Source organism: Leptonotus elevatus, chromosome 3 (assembly GCF_054856555.1).
Source record: "Leptonotus elevatus isolate MCC_2025b chromosome 3, RoL_Lele_1.0, whole genome shotgun sequence".
Lineage (NCBI taxonomy): Eukaryota > Metazoa > Chordata > Actinopteri > Syngnathiformes > Syngnathidae > Leptonotus > Leptonotus elevatus.
The window spans coordinates 14,013,042-14,026,993 of record NC_141241.1 but is presented as its reverse complement, the minus strand read 5'-3'; the positions used below and the strand labels follow the sequence as shown (position 1 = coordinate 14,026,993).

The following is a 13,952-nucleotide window of genomic DNA, read 5'->3' as shown; positions in this document are numbered from 1 at the left end:
ACGACAGGAATTATTTAAAAAAAAAAAAGGGGGGGGCTTTGAGTGAAATAAATTATTCAATATATGAATTAGTTTGAATTATGAAAAAAGGGTGATATATTATAAAAAAAAAGAAGCAAGGTGTTTTTTCCCCCGTGTTTTAAATCTAAATGGAATACCCAGAATAACTGAAAAATCTGTTTGCATAAAGCGGATTTCCAATCATCAAAAACACATGATTTAGTGTCATGACGGAAAGTGGCCTTATATTCTGCCTCTTACCATGGGTGCTGCTGCCACATTGAAGCCCTCCCTGCATATGACCTCTTCAATTGATTTCAGCAACGCAGCATAGGATTCAAGCACGGGACTGGAAATAAAAGGCAGAAAGTGAACATATTATAGAGAAATGTGGAGACGAGACAAAACTTGTAAGCTCTTATTAATTGACACAATCTTGATAAAACTGGGCCAGGCCTATCAGCGTGGTGGATTAATCCGCTATGATTGCAGCATGCTCCTCCTGACTGTGCTTTTCTGGAGCCACTATCAAGAGATCCAATTAATTTATTTGCTTGATTAAATTACAACATGACTGGTTCTCTGTCAGCTCCCCTGAGGTTTTGATCGTGCCTAGACAGACAAGACAGACGTATGAGATGTGCTTATGCTGAAATCTAATACTAAGATTGGACAGCATTTTGGTGTTTAATCAAGGGTAACATCTGCACCACTGACAAAGCGCACACACCACTGTTCGTGCCTATTGGGCGGCCAATAGGAATGTTAACCCCATCTTTTTACACAAGGCTCTCCACTTAAGAACGCCCTGCCATTTTAATGACCAGTCTGCACTGAGTCACAGTGGGCTGCAGTGTCACTTATCAATTTGACCCACAGGCTGTGAAGAGCTGATACACGTATATCGGTCACACATCAATAGCCCCGCATTAGGAAAAGTAATACACACTTGTGCCGATTACACTTGTGCCAAGTATATCCATGTACTCCATTTCATTTATTCAGTGCAACAATGGTGCCTCCTGACCCCGCTGGGACTAATGATAGAGCTGGTTTTGGTGAAAGAGGGACACCTACCCTCACAGGCCTCTCTGCCCATGCCCCTGCTCTGAAGAAGGGGTTGGGGGGGATGGCTTGACAAGCACTTGAGTGAAAGGTTGTCTCTGCTTGGCAGCCATTGTGTAGGACGTCTTTGTATGTCAGCTGCCCCTACTGAGCACCCCTCATTCAGGTACCAATAAGGTCTAGGTGCTTAGCTACAGGGGCTAGCGCGTCGGCTAATTAGGATCATACGCGGGGAAGCTTCTTTATCTCGATGTTCCTCTTTCTTTGAGGGGAACGGAGGGGGGGAACAAGGGGGATGCTTAGTCTTAAACAACAGGATCTGTATCACCTAGAGAGCAATTTGCGCCAATTATGCCTTCAAGTGAAACGGAGCAATTTAACAGCTAGGGTAGCGACATGGGGCTGTGGACACGTGCAAGGGGGAGAAGCCTGCTTAGAGTTTGTCGGGCACATGTGTGTGCGTGCAATGCGTGTGTCTATGTGTGTGCAGCAGTCACGGGGCGGAGCTGCAGGCACAATGGTGCTGTGCAGGTGTAGTTTCCTGCTGTTTAAATGTCTTGATGATCAAACCCACAGAGATGCCCCAAAGACAACCACATCAAATGTAATAACGAGAAGACATTTATTTCTGCGGATCATGGCTAATATTTACAGTATGTTTAACCTATGTGGTGCACTTTGGTAGTCGGATCAAATGTGTATCCACGACATTTAATGTATTTGCACTGGTGATGTGTTTGCCAAAATAAAGAGAGACTCTATAAAGCCTCCTCCTCATCCTCTATCTCCAGATTGCTGTATTTACCCAGTGAGTGAGTGTGCCTCTTCGTGTGCCCTTGTGTGCTCAGCAGCACACTCTGAGTAAAGAGTCTGCATGACCTCTGAACCCTAAGTACACTCAACGCAGGCGAAATCAAACAGTTGCTGAGCAAACACGACGCTTATTTGAATAGGCATACACAACTTTTCCGAGAGGCCGAACCTTTTAGGCCAGTGGCAAAGCTACTTAGGGCAGATTTTTATTCATTTGTATCAGCTGCTAAAACGGCAATAATCCTCAGTGCATTAGTAAACAGACCAATGATGCTTACATTTTTTTGCCAATGTAAGTAATAATCCCAATGAGTGTTTCATTTTTATTATTATTATACTTATTAGGGGTGTCAAAATTTGAGTTAATTTAAAGTTCCTTTAATGCCACTCATTTTTTTTAACGCGTGATTAATGACCACCCTTACTTGGAAAGCCTGTACTAAAAGAATTTCAGTCGCAACGCAGCAGACATGTCCATTTCAAAATTTAGCAGTAATAAATTTAATAATAACGCATATATTTGTGGAGACTGGGGTCAAGTTGTATTTTACAATTTTAAAAATACGCAGAATTTCACAAGTTACTTCATGTTAAAGATTAGATAGCTATTAAATTGAAATGAAATATGCACTGAGCTGTCACGTCTTATAAATGCAATTATGCCATCTAGTGGCAGAAAAATTACCAACACAAATCAATATCACATTCTTTTTTTACAGTACATCGTTTTAATTTTAACTAAATTTTATGAATATTATGAAATGACTAATATTTTTTCCACTTTTATATTAACAAAAGTATGACAACTTAACAAAATTGTTTATTGTACATTTTGAACAGATATAGAATTTGCGATTAATTGTGAGTTAACTATTGATGTCATGGAATTAATTACGATTAAAACATTTTATTTGCCTGATAATGAGTCATTATATTCGTCATTATATTCCCTCAACTCTGTTGTACATTTGTGTTGCACACCATACAGTGAGCCCTTTCAGACAGAAAGGCATGCAAGGTGAGCTGACAGCGTGAAAGGGGCGCACAAACAGTGTTGCACCTCTTCAGATGTAGGGGTAGTGGTGTTGCCATGCTCAAGGGCACCCCGGCAGAAGTCAGGGAGCGGAGTAGCATATCTCCAAAAACTCGTTGCCACTTTATTCTGCAGTGGGACTTGAAAGGTAACCCTAGTCCTTATCTGCACCTCAGCTACACTACCTTTCAAGCAATGTTTTTTTGGGGGGATGGGGTAGTTTATACTGAATACTTACTGTAATACCCTCATTTGACGGAAAGGAGAGCCACAGTGACAGATGCACTTTTTTACTTGTTTAAACATATTACTGCGACAAAACAGAGACACTACAACATGTACTGTACTTTCTAGGGATGAGCGAGTACTGATACCAGGTACTCGTGATGGCCCACTTGTGGCCATTTTAGGATCAGGAACTATAAATTTGACCTCAGAAGGATACAAAATTGCTATTAATTTCATGCAATTTTAAAGAAAATGTTATATTGGGATGTATAAGTCTTTTTTTAAAATTGTCTGTCATTTTTTGTATGTGTGTGTAAATTTAATGTATCAAAAGTATTAGTGATATCGGTACTTGGTATATGTATCGTTGACTACTCAAGTTGATTATCGTATTTTCTGGACTATAAGTCGCTCTGGAGTATAAGTCGCACTAGGCCAAAAATGCATGATTAGGTAGGAAAAGACATACATAAGTCACACTGGGGTAGAAGTTAAATTAATAGGTACAGAATGCAGAGGACAGGGTTAGATGGAGGCAACTCCTGAAGGGAAAAGCCGAAAGGAACAGAAGAAGTATATTATGGTTGGTATAAGTCTAGAGTGCCCTCTTGTGGCTGTCTGTGAAATTATATAATTCCCCGGTATACATATATTTTTCATGTACTGTGTAAATCGCAGGAACAGCCAACCTATGAAAAAAAGTGATTTATACTCTTATAGTCTTAGGCTACGTTCACTCTGCAGGGCCAATTCAGATTTTTTGTTGCGACATCTAATGTGAACGCAACGCGCCCGTGATGCGACTCGCATGCGCAAAGAGTACATGTCGAGTCACGTAGTCGTACACCCAAAACAATGCATTGCATACATATCCGATTTATATCCACATACGAAAGAGGCCCAGGAGGTCTGGTGTGAAAAAAAATCGGAATTCTACTGTTCGCACTAAATGGAAAAATCAGATACTTGCGAAATAAATTGAAATTGAACTGCAGTGTGAACGCAGCCTTATAGACTTATAGTCCAGAAAATACTAAACTCGTATTGGTCATCCCTAGTATTTTCTTTGTATTTTATGCATAAAATGTTTTACAGTGTGTTTAAATTATGTTATATGAAAATATGTTATATGAAAATATGTTATATGAAAATATGTTATATGAAAATATGTTATATGAAAATATGTTATATGAAAATACGTTATAGAATTTGAGATGGCTATTGTGGGTGGGTCTATAATGTGTAACCCGCCTTAAAAGGGGTTTTACTGTACCCAAATTAAACTCTTCTAAATCAAGCATGCCTTTTTTTATCTTCTAGGTTTCCAAATGAAAGGTTTTATTACTTTGGTCTGCTGACATACTTGGTTTGCTTATATTGTGCAAACAATGCCATGCTTGCTCACGAGTTCTCTATAGCAATGTCTTTGTTGTATAAATGCATTTTGTCGACAATGCCGGGCGTATTTTGCATGTGTTCTCAGGATGGTGTCTCATTGGTTTGCTAGTGTTCTGCGGATGATGTCGTGTTGCTTTACCTGTGTGTGGCTGATGAGTGGCTGGGATGTTCTGGAAGGTAGAAGTGGTGGCACTTGGCTGCCTGGCGGATTTCTGGCTCCATTGTTTTGGAAACGTCATAATAGTGGCCAAACCGAGATAAGGATGCAAGACCACTCTGAGTTGGGGGGGAAAAAAGTCAAACGCATGTTGAGAAAAAAGAACTCTTTCAAGTTTTAAAAAGTACTTCTTATAATAAAATGTAAAAATGACCACTGTGTCCATATTCATAATTGTATTCAATTATACAAAAAGTGAGAAAGCAAAATTAGAGTGTTGTTACTTATTTTGTGGGAAAGATAGTAAAGTATTTTGTGTGCTCTCAGCCAGGAATCTTCTGCAGAATGATTTAAAGCTCAAGGAACTGGTGTCCTTAAATGTTTTTAAATCTAAATTAAAAGACATGGAATCACCTTCCATACAATGTCAATGTTTTTAGCTCGGTTACTTCAACAATTTTATTGATCATTTAAACAAAAATGTTGAGCTTTGTGAATTTTTTATTTGTTTTACTCTGTAGGCTACTGTATGTCTCTAACTTTGTGTTCTTTTGCTACTGCCTGTCTTGAATAAGAGGTTTTTATTCCCAGCGGGACCAACCTGGCAAAGGAAAGGTTAAATGAAAAGAAATTCAAAAGTAAAGTTTCATTGACGATTGAAAAAAAAAAAAAAGATAGCACTTTGGCCCAAATTGCACTGAAACTCACACATTGGGAAGATGCTGTAAAGTAACATGACTTGTTTTCATCATATTTCCTGCATCGGACACTGCAGACAGAAGACTACAAATCCACCGTAACAATGTGATGTACTGTACACAAATTCCAAAACCGTCAACCAAAGCTGCCTGCGTTCAACTGTTTCGCAACAACAGATTTTCTTTTCTTTTTTTTTCTTTTTTTAATCAAATACGAAATAGGATTAAATGAGAAAATAATAGTCATATTTGTTTTTCTAATATGTTAAATGAGGGTGCGCCACAAAAGCATGGCAATGCAATTGCATTGTTTATGGGTCATTCCTCAACATTCCTGCAACCGAGAAGTTAAACAACCACTACCAACACGCTCTTAATCATTTCTTCACATAAATGTCCACTTCTGGCTTTGAAAGAAAACGTGTCAGGGACGCAGGGGAAGACGGATGTTTTCCTGCAGCTGAAAGAGAGAGTTTGAGCTCCTCTCTCTCAGTGAAACCAGGGATTCCATTGTTGGAGGCACCCTTAATCTACTCCTAATCTGGATTAGGGCCCCCGGTGTGTCCTTCTCCTAGCTGGACGAGGAGGTCAGCGGGGCAGGAGGGGGGCTCAGGGGCTCATCTTCTTTTTGTGAGCTGGGCAACCCGCTTAGCGTTCCTTCCCCGCCCTGACAGCCTCACCTTTGATCTGATGTCTTCATCGGGAACAAGACACAGTGGGCATTGCCGGGAGAGGTGTGTGTAAGGGGAAAGTAAGCGTTGACTCTGGGGGTGAATTTGGGATGCAAATCCTCTGGTGGGGCTTACCAGTGGTTTGTAAAGACGATTTTACAGGGGAAGGGGGAGAGGTGACGAAAGGACACAGATATAAAGAAGTTTCCAGGGTGAGAGAAAGAGGGAGAGGATCCCCAGGGATACATTGCAGTGCTGTTAATCCACATAGCGATATGGATTATAGACCAAAAAAGGGGGGGGGGGGGCAGAGAAATATAAGAGAGAGGGGGGTCACCTCTACTCAAAGCGGAAGAAAGAGTGTAGGCCTGCCGACCCTAGCAGGGGGAAAGGCAGGGATTTGGGAGAAGACAGAGGCGCAGGTCTGGGTCGTAGGGTTGAGCGAGCAGACATGTCAATGCACAGGGCTGCAAAGTACTCTTGTTTCCCAGGCTAAGCAGGGGTGCAGGCGTGTGTGTATGAGGGCTGGGGACTAGTGAAAAGCCTACCTATTGCCAGCTAAGTGTGAGTAATCTGCTCCAGCTCTGAAAAGAGAGGCTGAGGCCTCATTCACTCCACAAAGAAGTTCAGAATACTGATGGATTTTTGTGGTGGAGACAATTGCAAAAAAACAAAACAAAAAAACCCCACCATGTCCAGATTCAGAAACTCTCTGCTGTTCTTTTCTTTCAGAATCAAATAGTATAAATATAACATACATAGTGGAACGAGTAAAATGTACAGGATAAATAATCACAAAAATACACTATTATCAGATTACCTGTACTTTTGGGAGATTCTGATAACGCCAGGCAATCTTCATGGCATCTAAATTGCCCTGAGGCTCACAAGAGAGTCTCGGCTGCTCCGCTGGTTGGTGCATGACAACATCATCTAAAATAGGATCAGGAAGCTCCTGTGCACAACCATGAAGAGTAGATGTTAAATTAATGTTGAAATTTATATATTTTTTTCTGCAATCACATATTCCATGATACACATTCAGGTGCGATATATTGAGTTTTTCATTATTAATACAGTGTAATATTTACCATTCTGTTTGTGCAAAACCCTACCTCTGCAGTTATGATACATCCATCTCCTTTTTATAATGGGTTGGTAATTTATATATACTAACAAAAGAAAATTCCAATATTTTATAATTGCAAAAAATATACAATATTTGAATTGAAAAACTAATATGCAGGATCAGAACTCAGAAGTTAAGATGTCAAACTCAGGGCTGCTGCATACTGAGCGATGCGGAGAAACTCCATTCAACACTAGCGCAGTGTGTGGGGTTGCGTCGCAAAATTTCAGGTTTTGTAGCGATTCAAAATTTGTATAGCAGTTGCACGATGTGGCGATGTTGTGTATTATATAGACCTGGCTTCCTCACTCCTGGTCCTCAAGGGCCAGAGTCTTGCAGGTTTTAGATGTTTCCGTCCTCCTACACAGCTGATTCTTAAGATCAGGATCATTCTGCAGAGCTTGCTGTGTTGGCTGACAGAAATATCTAAAACCTGCAGGACTCCGGCTCTTGAGGACCAGGAATGAAAAAGCCAATCAAACCGTTTCATATAGACAATCAAAATGCGCGGAAGTGATCAAAAATCCATTTCCGATATCCCCATTTTTAAAAATCTTTATTCTTGTCCACGTCCTCATTATGTAGTAGCTTGCATTCCATTTTTATGGATTCAAAAAAAGTCATATGGGGCATCAGGCTTGCACAGTTCACATCGCAAGGATTCCTAATGCTAAATCGTCTATTGTGCGGGAGTGAGAGACCAAATGCCATTTTTTGAGATGGTTGGGTCTTAAATCGGATTCAGAAGCATCGCACAGTGTGTGGCAGCCCTAAGATTCTGATATTGATTGCACATTTGACAGCAATTTAGATTTAACATTGCAAATCCTATTTAACATGCTGCAAAGGCTTATATCTCTGTCAAATCTCCCCAGAGCAGGTGGTAATTTGATAGGCTTATGTACGATCCTATTACAGTTTGTTCCTTTGGATTCATAAAAGATGTCGTATCTGACTGATATTTAGGTCGTTTGAGCCACTAACAGCCACTCACAGTTCATTGGCATTTTCTTTATTTAAAAATAAAATCGCTGTAAAATGTTGTTGGAGAATGAGAGGAGTTAAGAGAGCAATACATGAAGAGAAACATGAAACTCTATTAGCTTGGTTTCTAAACAAATGCAAGTGTATACATATAAGAAAGACAAATATTGCTCTAGCAACAGACAATTATCAATTATAGATAGATATAATAGATATAGATTTAAATCAAACATGGGATAGAATGGAGCAATGTGCACATGAATCAAGACGGTTTTCAAATCACAAATTCTTCATATAATGATTTTGCTTTTAAGTCCACCTCAGCATTGAGAATTGGCTAAGTGTTTATAGCTGTGAAAACACTAAATAATGTGATATATCGTCATTGAGAGTGCCCTTGTCTTAATAAACCTTTGATATGTAAAGAGAGGGTGAGGCTGTGACCCCTCCCACTATCAATCAGTGCGAGAGAGGCCCACCTCCCGTATTTTGGCTGGCAGTTAGCTTCTGGGACTGCAGGCCTCTTCACACAGCAAACATCGGGAAACAGTTCAACAATAGCACAACCATGCCACCCGCGACCTTTGCGATTCCCCCGCTGACCTGCGCACATCTTGAAGACTGTGTTCCTTCATTATTGTTTAAACTGTACACTGACAGATGATGGATTGCCATTAAAATGTGTGTGAATGAATATTACGTTTACTCTTTTTAATATATGATATAGAGTAATTTTGCAAAAGCATTAAAAGCAATATTAAGCAAATTAAGTATATTTGAAGCCATGTCAACTTTACATTTGTTTTGTTTACATCAGGGGTGCTCAAGTTCGGTCCTCGAGAGCCCCTATCCAGCCTGTTTTCCATGTTCCTCTCCACTAACACACCTGATTCATGATCAGGACCGTTATCAGGCTTCTGCAAAGCTTGCTGATAAACGGATCATTAGATGCAGCTGCACTGCAGGAGGGAAACATGGAAAACAGGCTGGATAGGGGCTCTCCGAACTTGAGCACCTCTGGTTTACATGAACTTTCCAGCCTACCTGGAAGATGTCATTCGGGTGATCTTGAGCCGCCGCTAGGAAGAGTTCATGTTGACACACCACTCCTTCTGCCAGGAAGTATTTTAGGATCATACGAGAGTAGCTATCATAACGGTCCTCCTCTGGTGAAAAGAAACAAGGGTTGGCAACATTTCAGAAGTGTGCTTGGTTAGTTTATGTCCAACGGAGGGGAAAAAAAACAAAACAAAAAACAAATATCATATCCCTTTACAATGATACACAAAAAGTTAAAATATCAGGTACATTCGAAAGAGAAGAATAAAGCTAATGCCTGCAGACTCCAAGGAAACAATCACCTTCATGTCATGTAACTTAAACAAGGAGTCCATCATAGCGTATACAGGATCTTGTCTATCTATTCTGACCATTCCTTCATGTCACATCTTTGAGCTCAGCTCTTCATGTCCACATCACAGTGCCTGACTATAATTGGTATAAGGATTTGGCGAACTTCGGAACATCGATGTGGCACAATGACACACTGTAGGTGTTACTGCGTGATGTGACGATCGCAATGTGCATTTTATTTCAACTCTCTTGTCAAGGTTTTGGCAAGGACTCAGCCATATTCACCTTACTGTATTCACCTGACCCTTTCCATAGGTGCCCTAAGTTGGCAGGTAGGTAAACAGGAGGCAGAGGAAGCGTGGTCCCTGGTAATGGCACCTGACATCTAACTCACATGAATCTCATTTGAAGGAATGTGTGTCGCAGAGACTGTACCCTATGAATGACCTAATTTACGTGGTCTATAGAGGCCACAACTTGAGAGGCGGTTCTAAAAGCTGCGTGGATCCTTGTTAAATAGCAGAGTCAATATATTGATGAACCGTTTCAACACTTTTATTTTAAATTGTCTAAATCGTCAGAATTTCAGACTCTTACTAGTAAATATTCTGATTTCTGTAGTCGTCCATGAAAGGAGACTGATTATCTTTGGCCGCAATGAAAATAAGACATTCGCAAACCTCTGCCTTTACGTTGGAAAACGATGATCAACACATCGTCTACTTTCTGACATGCTACAGACCGCATCAGTAACTGAATCTTAACTCCTGTTCGTCAATTTGAAATTATGTCTTGTTTTTTAATATAAGGATGGCAATTAAAGCTTGTGTTTTTTTTTTATTATATCTGATTCACGTGATAATTGAAAAAAATCAACAGATTAATTGATTACTCGACTGGTCTGCATAAAAAAAAAAAGACAAATACTTTCTAGATCCGTTTTAGATATGCATATGCTCCAGTTTTTCTGTTACAGGCTACTTGCTATTATTATTATTATTATTATTATTAGCTAATAGGTATCACACTGGCCCAGCCACACATCATAAAGGGAAAACCACACGCTAACTTTTAAATTAGATACAATCGTGCCAAGGGATTAATAGAACAGACTGTATCTATTAAGAGGAGGATTACGGTAAAGTACGGTAAGAGGAGATTTCAAGTCACTTTGCAAGGATATTTGTAGGTTCCGCTACAAATCCTCTACTGGTTGTATGCTCAATAAGGCTCAGTGTACAATATTTTATATGAATCAGAGACTTTCTGAGAATTAGTTGGTATCTTAAGGCCTTGATGCCCAACCACTGGGCCGCGGACCAGTACCGGGCCGAACAAGAAGTAATTAATCATTTCCGTTTTATGTATTATCTGAGTTGGATCTTTTATTTTGAAAAAACTTTTATTTTGAAAAAGGATCTGATTCTCTGTCACTTTTCTCGGTCACTTGAGCACCAAATTTTTACCCACAAGCTAGCAAAATGAGTAAGAAACAGCTGTCTCTTGAAACTTTCTTTGCGAGGGCTAAAAGACTCAATGAAGAGATGGAAGAAGAGCCTATGATTTCCAAGAAGAAGAAAGGTTTTAACAGACAATACCAGGAGTCGTACATTAAATATGGATTTATCGCGGTCGGTGATTCACATGTACCAAGCCAAGCCCGGTCTGTGTTATACGCGGTGACCGGCTCTCTAATGAGAGAATGAAGCCTCCAAAACTGTTTCACTACTTCGAGACCAAACATGCTGGATTAAAAGACAAGCCAGGTGATTCTAGCATGTCTATGCAAGAAGAAGCTCAACTGCTGGAGATTGCAAGGTGACGGTGGCCTTTAAAGTATGTTCGAGACAATAGCTGTGCCAATTTTTTTTATTAAAATCATGGCAGAATACCCTGAGATTGCCACCATAGCATGGAAAACCCTGTTGCCGTTTCCGACAACCTATCTGTGTGAAGTGGGGTTTTCTGCATTGACAACAACCAAAACAAAACAATGTCAACTGGACATAAACAACACACTTCGGGTGTTATTGTCTCCCATCACTCCCAGATGGGACCGGCTCGTTGCGGAGAAACAAGCTCAGGGCTCCCATTGATTTCACGTTATGGTAAATTAAAATTTTCATGCACTTTACATTCGATTTTGTGGTGTATATTTGTTATTTTGCATGCTTAAACGTTACCATAGCAACAAGAGTCAGATAGCGTTAACACACTGGCAACTTCATACCCTCCGGGCCGCATTAAAATTGTGAAGTGTTGACCGGTCCGCGGTGATAAAAAGGTTGGGGACCACTGTCTTTAGGCATATTTTAGTGGACGAGCATTCTTGGTTTCAATTCCAGTTACTGTCACGCAAAAAAAAATTCTGCTTTGTTTGTGATAATAATCAGGTTTTATATTATATTATCATCATCATCATCATCATGATACTGACCCAGGTTAGTCAAGCCATGGAGATTTCCTGGTATCGTCATGTTTTCCATCATCAGCCTTCAAAGATAGCGTATAAAGAGTGCAACCTCTCGATTTGGATACGCCAATTGAGCATCATTACTATAGAAGTAACAAGTCATCTATGGACTTAAGACTGCACTGTACTGAGGAATCACTCGGTCTACCAAACGAGTCCCATAGGTACACTTGCTTATTAAACACAAAGTGGCCACCAGGCCATTCCACACCACAAACCAAAAAACAAAACAAAGCGAAAATAATCATCACCGTGACACCCCCCAAGCAGGACACATAACTCTGCCCAGCATGCCACAGCTGCTTCCTGTCACAATCAGCATTTTGTAAAGATTTCATAGGGTTCTCCAAACAATGACAACTAGTGGGCAGGCGGACAAAAGGCGGCAGTGACAGTTAAAGGTAACGGGCACACAGCCGACAGCTTGGGAATGACATCCTGATGTGTCATCCTCCAGCATCCGGGGAATTCCGCCTCCCACGTTCCCAGTCTATGTCCTCACCTACGGACCGGGGATGGCCCAGGAAATTCCACGGCTCTTCAATTTGTTGTCGGTGGGGCTCCCTGTTCTCTTATTGATGGCTTTCTAGGTCAGCAGGCCTTTGTGGCTTTCAGCAGGCCCCACAAAGACTCCCAGATGGGCCCTCTCAAGATGGGGCCTATTGTGGCTGTGTTTCTATGGGAGCCTTACAAATGGAACCTCCAGGAGTCATTAGGCTGTAGAGGCGGGGGGTAAAGGGTGGGGCTAGCGGTTCAGGGTATGGAGCAACAGGGGAGTGGGGGGCAAAGTCATATCTTCAAGGTAGATCAGTCACTCTGGATAGTCATGGGATGATTTTGACTTTTTTCCCCTTCTTTTGCTTATGGTGACAAAGGTTTGGTAAAGTGGGGAAGGCCTCCAGCTTATTTGCTTTCAACCAGGGGGAGTGCAAGACTTTTGAATCATATTAGCTGAAGCCGAGGAAGAAGGAGAGAAAATATCTAGGTCATTGTGTTTTCCCACTTCCAATGTGACATTACATTACAAAAAAAAATGGTATACAGTAGTATGGGTTGTAACTCGTAACTAAACGTTTTTTTACATTTTTTTAAAATCATATACAGTCCTAAATAAATCCTCAATTTTTTTGCCAAAATATTGTGAGCATAAATGTACTATATTACAATATATGTATATTACATAGTTTTGAGGATCTTGTCAAGTTAAACTTCATTATAAGCATTTGCTTTTGTGAGCATTTTGACATTGACGCAATAAATGTAGGATTTATATGGAGTAATATGAAAATATAAAAGAAAAGCAATACTTCATCCTCGCATGCTGTCACGAGTCTGTGTGTACACTTCCAATCGCAATCATTTTCAGGTCGCCATCCGGGCAAATGCTACCGTAAATTGAGTTTGTCCGACGCGGTTTTTAGGTGCCATTGGTGAGCTGGCGAACACCAAAGCTCAGCCCTGCTTCACAGTTGCCAAGTAATGTATTCCATGGGGATGGGCGAGTAGTACCAATACCAGTCTTATTTCAAGGTATTGGTACTCACGGCGCATTTTGTGGCCGTTTTACGATCAGGAACTAGAAATTAGAAAAATAGAAAATTATCAATAACTTAATCCAATTTTAAGTGAAAATGCTATATCGGGATATAGGTCTTTCTTTAAAATTATATGTCATTGTTTTGGGCAAATGTTATGTATCAAAAGTACTAGTGGTATCGGTACTTGGTATCGGTGACTACTCGAGTTGAGTACTCACGCTGGTATTGGTATGCTGGTATATATGATTTTTATTTATTTTTATTTTTTTTCAAGATAAAATTATGAAATGTAAAAGTAAGTAATTCAAATAAAAAATAAAAAGTGGCTTAGGGGAGGCAGGCTCTTTATAATTGTGTGTTGACAACATTTGCTGCAGTGTCCTCTTGTGGAATAATCAAGATGTGGAGCTGA

The 13,952-nt window shown here is 40.3% G+C and overlaps 1 protein-coding gene across 1 annotated transcript in view; it reads right to left on the bottom strand.

Moving 5' to 3' along the window:
- Nucleotides 1-13,952, bottom strand: part of elp4 (elongator acetyltransferase complex subunit 4) — a 62,113-nt gene that overhangs the window by 43,362 nt on the left and 4,799 nt on the right. The window contains exons 3-6 of the mRNA XM_086070611.1: nt 9,221-9,342; nt 6,884-7,018; nt 4,677-4,813; nt 262-349 (exon numbers count right to left, since the gene is read on the bottom strand). Of these exons, the coding sequence (XP_085926737.1) occupies nt 262-349; nt 4,677-4,813; nt 6,884-7,018; nt 9,221-9,342 (482 nt within the window). The remainder of the gene's footprint in view (nt 1-261; nt 350-4,676; nt 4,814-6,883; nt 7,019-9,220; nt 9,343-13,952) is intronic.